General features: G+C 54.8%; 1 protein-coding gene across 1 annotated transcript in view; it reads left to right on the top strand.

Moving 5' to 3' along the window:
* Window positions 1–10,695, top strand: part of Cspg4 (chondroitin sulfate proteoglycan 4) — a 36,128-nt gene extending 25,433 nt beyond the window's left edge. Inside the window, exons 4-10 of the mRNA XM_075965818.1 lie at window positions 590–1,072; window positions 1,309–1,485; window positions 3,246–3,444; window positions 3,554–3,688; window positions 3,793–3,959; window positions 7,329–7,512; window positions 7,808–10,695. Coding sequence (XP_075821933.1) covers window positions 590–1,072; window positions 1,309–1,485; window positions 3,246–3,444; window positions 3,554–3,688; window positions 3,793–3,959; window positions 7,329–7,512; window positions 7,808–9,642 — 3,180 coding nt within the window. The 3' untranslated portion in view covers window positions 9,643–10,695. The remainder of the gene's footprint in view (window positions 1–589; window positions 1,073–1,308; window positions 1,486–3,245; window positions 3,445–3,553; window positions 3,689–3,792; window positions 3,960–7,328; window positions 7,513–7,807) is intronic.
* The last annotated feature ends 1,737 nt before the right edge of the window (window positions 10,696–12,432 follow it).

Raw genomic sequence — 12,432 nt, 5'->3', positions numbered from 1 at the left:
ACCAAAACTAGGGATAGCGTTTCCAGCAAAAGGAATGTCCTCTGCAAGGGCATAGAGTCAGATGCATAAATCTGAGGGTGGCACTTAGACTTGTTTGTTTGTTTGTTTTGTGGCTAGATCCAGTTTTGAGGGAGTACTCGGGAGCTTTTGGGCTGGACCTAGCTCAGCAAACTGCTTATAACCTGTAGTGTGGGAGCCTGTGCTTCTAGGAATGGTAGAGGTGCCCTCTAGTGGTACACAGTGGCAGCCATAACAGGATTGGGGGCTGAAAGCCCTAGAAAAATCCACCTAACAGATCTAAATAGTGCCTGAGCAGAGCCCCAGCAGAGAAACCTCTGTGTGTGTGTGAGAGTGTGTGTGTGTGTGTGCACGCACACACTTTTGTCACTTTTATGCCTTTGATACTGAATCTGGTTGCGACCCCTCTGGCCAGCCGGCCATGAGTCTAGACATTTTGCATGTGAACCCAAATGCATGTGAGCAGCAATATCCTGGCAACATGAGCAACAGGTGGAGACAAGCCTGTTCTGCCAGCTGAGGTCCACAACAGCCTGTGACCCCGTGTGTCCCCATGGTCTCTGTTGACCAGGTAGCCCAGGAGGCAGTGCTGCCCGCGGACATCATGTTCTCGCTGAGGAGCCCCCCGAGCGCCGGCTACCTGGTGATGGTGTCCCACGGTGCTTCAGCGGATGAGCCGCCCAGCCTGGACCCTGTGCAGAGCTTCTCCCAGGAGGCAGTGAACTCAGGCAGGGTTCTCTACCTGCACTCTCGTCCTGGAGCCTGGAGTGATTCCTTCTCTCTGGATGTGACCTCAGGCCTGGGTGACCCTCTTGAGGGCATCTTTGTGGAGCTGGAGGTGTTGCCCACAGTCATCCCCCTGGAGGGGCAAAACTTCAGCGTTCCTGAAGGTGGTACCCGTACCCTGGCCCCTCCACTGCTCCAAATCACTGGGTCTTACTTCCCCACACTGCCAGGCCTCCTCCTCCAGGTGCTAGAACCACCCCAGCACGGGGCCCTGCAGAAGGAGGACCAACCTCGAGACGGGAGCCTCAGTACCTTCTCCTGGAGAGAGGTATGTCTGTTCCAGAGACCCCAGGGCTGCAGCTCGGCTCTGGTTGCTGCTACTATTTTATGCTTTATTTCACGTCTTTCTCTGGGAGCTGGCAACCATTGCTCCCTGCCTTCTTACCTGTGGAAATGGGTTCTAAAGGGGTCTGTCTTCTCCTGCACCCAACGACAGAACATTGAGGGTGCTGGTAAGTCTTAGGCTAGCTGAAGTCTGACAACTAGCCCTGGGTCTGCTTGTAGGTGGAAGAGCAGCTGATCCGCTATGTGCATGATGGAAGTGAGACACCAACAGACAGCTTTGTCCTGGTGGCCAATGCCTCGGAGATGGATCGCCAGAGCCAGCCCATGGCCTTCACCGTGACCATCCTGCCTGTTAATGACCAACCACCTGTCCTCAGCACAAACACAGGCCTGCAGGTGAGTTCACCCCTGGGACCACCCCTTCTCTGCTTCTGGAAAGAGACTAGGGTCCCCTAATTCTCCCCCTTGCTCGGGGGATGCTGTCCTCCTCAGTTTCATCCTCTAAAAGGGTTTGCTGCCACATTTGCTAGGTTACCAGGCAAAGAGACGTGATACGGCACTGAAATCAGCCCCACTGTGAGGTTTTGTTCCTGGGTACTTAGAAATAAAGTGGGAAGTCTTGCTTTCAAAAGGTCACGCTTGGCCTCACTGTTCCCTGGACTTGCCTGTAGCAGAAGGCTTCCCTCATGCCCCAAGCCCAAAACACCTGACAAAATTTCCTACAAGCCCTGTAGAGTGAGCTGCAGGTGGGGAGCTCAAGCACCACATCAAATAAAGACCACAGCTAGACTCCCCAAGCTTCTGTGCTTTCCAGGCTGTGGCGCCCCTGTTCTGTAGAAATGGGAGCTGCGGTCCACAAGGACAGCGCTCCACAATCACATGGTATAGAAAGGATATAGCTTGACAGGCCTACTTGGGACAACAGAGGTTGGACTAAGGTTTGGATGACAGCATCTAGAGCAGTAGTTCTCAACCTGTGGGTCACGACCCCTTGGGGTTGAATGACCCTTTCACAGGGGCCACCTAAAACCATCAGAAAACATAGATATTTTTACATTATGATTCCTAACAGTAGGAAAATTACCATTATGAAAGATAAATGAAAATAATTTTACGGTGAGGTGGGAGGTCACCACAGCATGAGGAGCCATGTTAAAGTGCCACGACATTACGAAGGTTAAGAACTCCTGTTCTAGGGATAGACCGCCACCAGGAGAGCTTTGGGAAGCTGTAGAAGGGCAACTTTGGCTGCTACTGACCTGGGGTCTGACTCTTTTGTGGCAATCTGTGGAGAGGTGGTATAATGTTGCCTGTGGGAAGCGGTTAAATTGGAGAAGCAGGACTTGGTTTCGATCACTAAGGATTGCCTAGGACCACAGGTCGGAAATGCGGTGTGGCAAATTGGCCACCAGATGGCAATATCCACCCATGTTCGCTCCCTGGAGCCCGACAGTGAAGCTTTCTCTTCCTGGGACTTGATGAGGGAGGAGCTCATGGATGCAAGAAGGATGTTTTTTAATGAGGACCCCTACCCAGAATGGCCCCAGTGACCGGCCCTCTGCCACATGCCCAGGAAGAGGATCTTGGCCTCCTTGGGAGAATAGCCTCCGGGGCCTCCCCTGCATTCTGGTTCCTGACTTTTCAGGAAATTCTCAGCTCTCTTCTCTGCTCTTCAGCTCCTCCCTCCCACCCCCACCCCTACCCCACCCCACCCCCGCCCAGCATTCAGCTGGTAGGAAAGCCTATTTCTATGTATCCTGTGCTGGCCAACCTCACCACCTCTGCCCTGTGCCCACCCCTGCCAGGTGGTGCATGCCACAGTAGGAGGAAAGGGAGGTCCCTGCACACCTTTGGTCAGGGATGGGGATCTCTGGGGAGTAAGAACTCAGTAAGGGACAAACAGGAGTATTTCTAGTCAAGGAGGCTGTCAGCTGGCTTTGAGGTACAATTAAGATTAGGACAGGTGGAGAAGAAGGAACCAGGGCTGAGGTGACCAAGGAGGAGAATGGGATGGAAGGCCCTTTATGTAGTAGAGCCCAGAAAGACACAGGCATCTATGACAGCTGAGTAAAGCAGGGTGGAGCCCTGGTGTCAGTCCCAGGGCCAGGAAGTGGGCAGACGATGAGAACAGAACTTTCACATGCCTGTGTCCCCAGATCTGGGAGGGGGCCACTGTGCCCATCCCTCCTGAGGCCCTCAGGGGCACAGACAATGACTCGGGGCCGGAAGACCTGGTCTACATCATCCAGCAACCCAGCAATGGACGGATAGCGCTGAGGGCGGCTCCAGACACAGAGGTCCGCCGCTTCACACAGGCCCAGCTGGACAGTGGGCTTGTGCTGTTCTCACACAGAGGTGGGTGCTGAGCAGGGTCTTCAGCCCCCACCCCCACCCCCTGGGAGGTCCCTTAAGGGAAGGGAGCTCTGTCGGGCCAGCAGGATCCAGATCCACCCCTTGTGCTCAGGAGCCCTGGAAGGCGGCTTCCACTTCGACCTCTCTGATGGTGCACACACTTCGCCTGGACATTTCTTCCGAGTGGTGGCCCAGAAGCAAGTGCTTCTCTCCTTGGAGGGCAGCCGGAAGTTAACTGTCTGTCCAGGTAGGGCTACCATGCTGAGTAGCTGGAGTAGAATTGAGGGTGGTACAACAGGTTCCTGGCCGTGGCGCCTACTCAAAACTGACAGGCCTCTTTGTTCTTTCCAGAGTCTGTGCAGCCCCTCAGCAGCCAGAACCTGAGAGCCAGCTCCAGCACGGGCACTGACCCCCGGCACCTGCTCTACCGGGTGGTCAGAGGCCCCCAGCTTGGCCGACTGTTCCATGCCCAACAAGGCAGTGCAGAGGAGGCCTTGGTGAACTTCACCCAGGCCGAGGTAAGGGCCAAGACACAGACCCCAAACTGGTAGCTGCCAGCCAGAGCACACACATCCCTGGCATCTGAGCTTTTCTGGAGCCCGCCCTAGTTCAGGGCCTCCAGACGGAAGCTGTAGCTGGATCCTAGCCTCTTAAAAAGGGCCAGAGTAAGGAGGAGCAGTGGTACCCCAGCAGCTGGTGCTGAGCCCAGCTTGCTTCAGTGGGACAGAGCTTGGAATAAAGTTGAGCTTGGGGCTCAGGGCAGGTGCCAGAGAGGACAGAGCAAGCTGGGGGCAGATGAGTCTCAGGCAGAGTGGGCCAGGCTGAGGGACACTCTTATCCACCCTTTGGAGGAGAGTTCCTAGCTCATGCCAGGGCCACCAATCAAAATTATAATTCGTAGCCTCAAGTGGAGGCTGGCTGGGGTGCTGAGGCATCAGGGCTGTCTGTGCAAACCAGCGGGAACCAGCAGGCAACACTTACCAGGGTCTAAGGGACTGTGAGCAGCTCCTCCGGGCCATGGACCGGCAAACAACACACTTGGGGCACCCACCTAGAGCCCATGTGGGCACATGAAACTAGGGCATGATCCCGATTATTTCTATATGAGCAGGCTCCAAGAAGACACAGCTGGCCCTGCCACTCAGAGTATAGCATTGTGAAGCTGCTCCAAGAACTTTCCAGAGGGGCTTACCCTGGCTCTTGAAAATGGCAGGACCCACCCCCAGGACTCTTTCCAGTACTCCTTCACCTCAGAGGCCTCCTGGGTCCTAAAGTTCCTTTACGCTCCTTCGGGGTGTGTGCTCCCCCTGAGAAGTAACTGGATTGAGAGGCTAGCAGATAGCTCAGAGGAGGAAGATGGGTTAGCTACCGTGAATAAGATTTCTCGGGTCTGTCCCATCATTTGCTGGGCTTGAGTGCTCTCTTCTCCTGGGCGCTGGCCTCTCCCACAGCCCCTCCCCACGGTGAAATCAGCCAGTGGCTAGGACAGCTGTGTGCCCCAGTCACTGGGAGTCCTGTCATCAGAGACCAAGGAGGAGGGAAGAATAGAACAAGGCCACGCATGCCTCTCCCCCCCACAGCAGTCTGTGCCCCTTCATTCCCCACCACCACCACCACCACTCCAGCAACATGAAGGACCAGACTGAATGGCCACCAGGGGGCCAGCCTGGCAGTGCCACCCGAGGAGGCTGAAAAGAGAGTACGTGGCACAGGCGCCCTCCTCCACTGGAAGAGGGCAGGCAGCAGTGGCTTGACAATCCCACTGCCCTTCAAGACTCTGGGTATGCGGGGCAGGGCTCAGGTAGCCTCACCTTGCAGACAAGGATGTTCGTTTGGAAGTCAGGTGACTGTGCAGTGCACTAGGCTAGTGAGCCGCTAAACCAAGGCCAAGCCTTCTGACTGCTCATCGAGTTCCCTTCGCCTAAGGACACTGTTTCCCACAGCTTGGGAGACCTCTGCATGCCTGGCCTGATTTCTGCCTTTTTCCCATCCAGGCATTCTCCTACAGGAGCACTGATAGCCAGGCATCACCCTGACCTCCACAGCCGCTGCTGAGGGGTGAGGGGATGTCTCCATTTCTAACATGTCCACCATCAACCTGGGCCAGAGGTTTCAACAGGCAGTCATCAATCCTTTAGAACACATCTAGCCCACAGATGGTTTTATTTGAGTACACATTACATTTAATATTTTAACATTAGTTGTCAACATTGGAGCCTTAGGAAATGTCACACAAACCTGACACCCTGATTCTTCAAAGGCCTGTGTTCCTTCTTGTAGCAAAGCACTGGGAAAGAGCCTCTCTTGGCACGGGTCTGTTCCCAGGGTAGCCAGCACGGCCCTACTGAGGTAGACCCTTCACTCCCAACGCTCCCACACCGGCTCCATGTTACCATTGCACATGTCCTATGTTACTGAAAGGAAAACCTTTCTGTGTCTCCTAAAAGGGGAGAAGCAAAGATAAGGCATGAGGATGCAGCATTTGAGCAAGAGTGAGCTTAAATGCTGAGCCTGGCATGATGGCATGTACCAGCTACTTAGGAGCCTGGGGCAAGGGGATCACTTGAACCTGGGAGGTCAAGGCCAGCCTGAGCAATACAGTGAGACCCTGGTTCAAAAGAAAAACAGAGTGGACTAATTGTATATTTTCAAAGACTCACTCTGTGTGAAGACTCTGCAGAGGCAGTGGGCAGAGGCCTGGGGTGGAACACAAGAGAGGAACCTTGCAGTAACCCAGGCAGGACCTGTGTGGCAAAACAGAGGGGAGCCAAGAAGGTCTCTGGGGTTCCCCGTAAGCCACTCACCAGCAGAGCTGCTGACATGGTGATGGAGTCTCAGGAGGCAAGGCCGCTGGGGCATATCTGGGCCTAGGGAGCTTGGAATAGCTGGTAGACATCTCTGTGGAGCAAGATACAGATGGAAATTGGAGACTAGGGGACCGGTAAGAGTGAGAGTAAGCTGGAGATTCTGATAAGGGCGGCTTGAGGCCCCCGGAACATGCCACATGACTGGGGAGCAGGACCAGCGAGTCTGAGGTGTGAGTAGCCTCAAAGCAGAACAGCACACTCAGAAGCTTCATTTGTTATCAAGTGATGATCAGACTGAGACCTCTGGATCTAATGCAGAGGACCCATTAGTACTACTTGATGAAATAGGTTTGGTGACATCATGGGAACAAAATCCCGTGTGGAGTGATGTGTGTTGACAGTGGAGATTATTCCTGAGGAATTTCACTGCAAAGGAAACAATGAGAAATGGGAGGGAGCAAATGCCGTGGAAACTGTGGACTGAGGTGCAGGGGCGTAGCTCAGTCAGAAGAGTGCCCGCCTAGAACGCAATCAGCCCTGGGTTCAGTCATCAGCCACCACATAAAAGTGGCATTTTCACAAGCTCCAGGTCAGACTAGAATGCATGAAACCCTCACAAAAGACAAGGAAAAGTCAATTCCAGAGTTGTTTTCTTTAAGATGAAAGAAAAAATTAACTCGGTTGCATAGCAAGAAAAAAAGATCGTCTATTTGGGGGAAAGCTGACATAACAGAAGAGAGAACAGAATGTGGGAAGCAAGGAGGATGGGACCCATTGCAAAGGTGGCAGAAAGACTCCTCTTTCCATGGAAACTTGAATAAATGACCAATTTCCCCAGCTAGAGCTGGGGCTGAAACTTAGGCTTCTGGCTTCAAAGCCCAGCTCTTCTCTGCCACATAATTGCCTATTAGTGACACCTTGAAGCAATGAGGTAGACAGCAGGCTACATAGAGAGACCTAGGTCCAGCCAGAAGAACACTGGGGACATGAGAGTGCCGGTGTCCTGCCAGCCCGATAGGAAGCTTTCGGGTACTAGAGCGTGAGCCTACCTGTCATACCCAATCATAACGTCTTCCCCAGGTGAATGCTGGGAATATTCTGTACGAGCATGAGATGTCTCCTGAGCCCTTCTGGGAAGCCCATGACACCATTGGTCTCCTGCTGTCCTCACCACCTGCCAGGGATGTGGCTGCCACCCTTGCTGTGGTTGTGTCTTTCGATGCTGCCTGTCCCCAGCGCCCCAGCCGCCTCTGGAGAAACAAAGGTGAACAGCACGATGGGATGGGAAGGTTGAGGATGCAGAAAACTGCCTCAAACACAGGGCCAGAGGCCTGGCTAGCTGCTCCTGTCTTAGTCCCAGGCCCTCAGAAGGTATGGGGATAGTGTGTGGGGAACACTGACAGCAGAAGGCACAGTCCTTGTTCTCCAGGGCCATGAGCCCCATCCTGGAGCTACGGGTCTAAAGGAGAGGCACAGACTTGCTCTGGGGTCTCCTTTCTGGGAGTTCATGACTCTTTCTCCAGTGGACCATACCTTCACAGCCTATGTCTCACCCCTAGGTCTCTGGGTCCCTGAGGGCCAGCGGGCCAAGATCACCATGGCTTCCCTCGATGCCTCCAACCTCCTAGCGAGTGTCCCGGCATCTCAGCGCTCTCGGCATGATGTGCTCTTCCAGGTCACACAGTTCCCCACCCGGGGCCAGCTGTTGGTGTCTGAGGAGCCACTCCACGCGAGGAGGCCCCACTTCCTGCAATCTGAACTGGCTGCAGGACAGCTGGTATATGCCCATGGTGGTGGGGGCACCCAGCAGGATGGCTTCCGCTTCCGCGCCCATCTCCAGGGGCCAACAGGAGCTCCTGTGGCAGGACCCCAAACCTCCGAGGCCTTTGCCATCACTGTGCGGGATGTGAATGAGCGGCCCCCTCAACCACAGGCCTCCATTCCACTCCGGGTCACCAGGGGCTCCCGAGCCCCTGTCTCTCGAGCCCAGCTGAGTGTAGTAGACCCAGACTCGGCTCCAGGGGAGATTGAGTATGAAGTACAGCGGGCACCCCACAATGGCTTCCTGAGCCTGGCTGGGGACAACGCTGGGCCCGTGACCCACTTCACACAGGCTGACGTGGATGCAGGGCGGCTGGCCTTTGTGGCAAATGGGAGCAGTGTGACCGGCGTTTTCCAGCTGAGCATGTCTGATGGAGCCAGCCCCCCGATACCCATGTCCCTGGCTGTGGACGTCTTGCCGTCCACCATTGAGGTGCAGCTGCGAGCACCCCTGGAGGTGCCCCAAGCTTTAGGGCGCTCCTCACTGAGCCGACAGCAGCTCCAGGTGATTTCAGATCGCGAGGAGCCAGATGTAGCTTATCGCCTCACTCAGGGGCCCCTGTACGGGCAGCTACTAGTGGGTGGGCAGCCTGCCTCTGCCTTCAGTCAGATGCAGGTAGACCAGGGGGAAGTGGTCTTTGCCTTCACCAACTTCTCCTCCTCTCAGGATCACTTCAAAGTCCTGGCTCTGGCTAGGGGTGTAAATGCATCAGCCACCGTGAATGTCACAGTGCAGGCTCTGTTGCATGTGTGGGCAGGTGGGCCGTGGCCTCAGGGTACCACCCTGCGCCTCGACCCCACTGTGCTAGATGCCAGTGAGCTGGCCAACCGCACAGGCAGTATGCCCCACTTCCGGCTCCTGGCTGGACCCCGATATGGCCGTGTGGTTCGTGTGTCCCAAGCCCGCGCAGAACCGAGGAGCAACCGGCTTGTGGAGCATTTCACTCAGCAGGACCTGGAAGAGGGAAGGCTGGGTCTAGAGGTGGGCAGGCCAGAGGGTAGATCCACGGGCCCAACAAGTGACAGTCTTACTTTGGAGCTGTGGGCAAGGGGTGTCCCACCCGCAGTGACCTTGTTGGACTTTGCCACCGAACCTTACCATGCAGCCAAGGCCTACAGTGTGGCCCTGCTCACTGTTCCCAATGCTCCTCGGACAGAAACAGAGAAACTAGGAAGAAATACCCCTACTGGCCAGCCAGGCCCAGCAGCATCCAGCCCTGTGCCCACTGTGGCCAGGAGCGGTTTCCTGGGCTTCCTAGAGGCCAACATGTTCAGTGTCATCATCCCTGTGTGCCTGGTCCTCCTGCTCCTGGCCCTCATCTTGCCCCTGCTCTTCTACCTCCGCAAACGCAACAAGACAGGCAAGCATGATGTCCAGGTGCTGACCGCCAAACCCCGCAATGGCCTCGCCGGTGACACAGAGACCTTTCGCAAGGTAGAGCCGGGCCAAGCCATTCCACTCACCACTGTGCCTGGCCAGGGGCCCCCACCGGGAGGCCAGCCTGACCCAGAGCTACTGCAGTTTTGCCGGACACCCAATCCTGCTCTCAGGAATGGCCAGTACTGGGTGTGAGACCTGGCCTGTGCCCAGAATCTGCCCACTCTCAAGGCTCACTGCTTCTGTACCCTGGTCTGGCCTGAGGATCTCCAGGGCCAAAAAGACCTTGAGATGCCAGGGGTAGAGGGGACTGGGAGACAGTCTGGAGATCCTGGAGTGGGTGGAGTCAAGAGCTGGAACCTTCCTCAGCTCACTTAGACCTGGAGAACTGCAGGGGCCAAGGTGAGAGGCAGCTAAAGGCGGCTCACTGTGGAAAACACGGTAGCAGCCTAGATTGATCACAAACAACTCTGGGTCCTGGGTCTATGACCTTAGATAAGTCATACCTGACCCAGGCTGCCTAGAAGGTCAGGAGAAGAGAGCACCCTGGGTTGTCCACCCCAGCTCTGGCCATTTGTTGTCTCTGAAGTACAAACTCTCCCTCCCTGGCATTTTCCTGAAGCTGAATGGGGAGGAATGTTAGTCAGTAGATTAATATATTCAAGGTGCAAAGTGGGTGGGTTTCTCTGGGGCTGGTTAATTTAAGGCAAGAAAGCTATTTAACACGGCACTGGGCTAGCCAGGCCTGATGGAGCCCTGGAGTGTATGGAATGGAGAAGTGTCTGAAGCCGTTTATCCACAGAACCCTGTGGTATGGCACTGAAGCACTGATGAGCAACCGTCGATGCCTGGACTGGGAATGTCGAAGGCCATTCTGATGGCCATGCTCCCCTCAAGACTAGGGAGCAGACAAACTGGGGCACTTGACCCCATGGAGCCTCGATAAATGGTGCTCCAGAGGCTCCAGGCAGCTGTGTCTTGTTTGTCTTTGTGCACTGGGCTCTTATCCACGGCAGCTTCACTCCCCTGGGGCAGGCCATGTGGCCTAGCTTCGTGGGGGTGGGGATGGACAAATCTGGGCAAGCTCTTAAATTTCCACGTCCTGGAGCCTTCCCAAAGACCTCACTCTTACCTGTACAGGCAGATGGGCTGTTTGTTGAGATGGGACCAAAGCCCTTACTCTACAGGGAACTTCAGGGAAAAAAAAATAAAAAGAAATGCTCCCAGTCGTAGACTTCTTAGCCTGGGTCTTGGCCTCCACAGCCCCATCCTTCCTCACCTCCTTTCCTTTTAGGTGTAACAGCAAAAGTGAGAGAAATGGCAGCAGGGGGGGGGGGCTTGAGGATGTCAAAACTTGGGGTGCAGTGGGTGCATAAAGGGAAGATCTGCGCGTGAAGACTTCTGTGTGATCTTTCAGTATCTCCATCCTTCACCAGAATGATCAAGGTACTTTGCCAAAGGAGAGGAAGCGATGCAGACCCAGGGAAACCTTATGGCCTGTGCTTGGCCCTAGGGCACACCATTCAGCTGGCAATGAGTCCTAAAATGCCAAGTCCCCAAAAGAAACGCCATAATATGAGTTACACGGTAGACAGAATCCTCTGGCCCTTCCTAAAAGAGGATGATGCAAGATCAGGGGCAAAGAAAACAAACTCTGGCCCAGGGGATCATCTGGTCCTGATAGTGGATTCAAGTGTCACTTGTCTGTCACCCCAGCATTTGGGAGGTGGAAGCAGGAGAATGAATTCAAAGCCATTCTTGACCACATTCAAAATTCAATATTCAATATTCTGACAGAGACACTAGGGGTCTGAGCTCCAGGGGGAAATTAGGATTTCTTGGGGCCTAAGAGCAGGCAGGTTAGAGGTGAAGAGCTATACCCAGCCTTTGGCAGCTGACCTGCATCTGGGGACCAGGATGATCTCTTGATGTGCCCCAGCATCTGTAACATTTGAGCCAGGAACAAGGATAGGAAGGGAGCCCACTCTTTCTCATCACCAGCCTGCCCCTAGAGAATCCAGGTGTGACAATGACATAAGGGAGGGTCTCCAAAGGAACCAGAGGGAAAGGGAGACAAAATCGAAAAGGGTTTGTGAGAGTTACCCAGCAAAACAATGGTAGATAAGACCCCTGAAGCCCAGCAAGACTTCAGGGGTGCCTCTCAGAAAAGCACCGCCCCAAAAAGCACTGACCCCTAGAAGCCTTGGAGTTAACTCTGGCCCCCAGAAATACACTACTTTCCTTTTATAAACTGCATGTCTCTGGTTTCCCAGTTTAGGAAGACCAAGTCCAGAGTGTCCCCGCACCGCACCCACAGCTCCGCCTTGGCACTCCCAGGAAGTTAAGGCTGGCTCCTCAGGGCCTTGATATCTAGGGCCAGTCTCCACCCAGAGTCACCAGCTCCCTGACAGTGTAAGCGGAGCAGTGGGTGACAGACCTGCCAGGCAGGATCTGCCCTGTCTCCTGTTTCCCCTAGAGGACCGACAACACCCTCTATTCACACAGCCTGCCCTGCCCCCAGGCACTGGCGCAGGCTGACACAGCTCTGTGCTCCAAGCCTAGATTAGGTGGTGGTACCCAGGCTTTGTGCCTACAACTCTGCTGGGACCTGCGAGATTTCACTACACAGCTGAGCTGAGGACCTAACGCGACTGCGGTGGGTAGGGATGGGGGCCGCACGACTTGGCACTTTTGAATATACCCCTAAAACTTAAGGGCAGGGGTTCCCTCCCCTCCACTAAATAACTCAGCCAGGCCAGGATATAGCTCAATGGAAGAATGCAGGGCTGGAGGGCTGTCTCAGCTGCTAAGAGCATTGGTTGCTCTTCTAAGGAGCCAGGTTTTGATTCCCAGTACATGGTCACTCACAACTAACTGTAACTCCAGTTCAGGGGTGTGGGGGGGGGGGGCATCCACTATCCTTTTCTTTCTTCTTTGGGCACCAGGCACACACGTGGCATATAAACATACATGCAGGCAAAATAC

The sequence above is a fragment of the Microtus pennsylvanicus genome, chromosome 3 (genome assembly GCF_037038515.1).
Source record: "Microtus pennsylvanicus isolate mMicPen1 chromosome 3, mMicPen1.hap1, whole genome shotgun sequence".
NCBI lineage: Eukaryota > Metazoa > Chordata > Mammalia > Rodentia > Cricetidae > Microtus > Microtus pennsylvanicus.
This window is presented reverse-complemented; position numbering and strand designations above follow the sequence as displayed.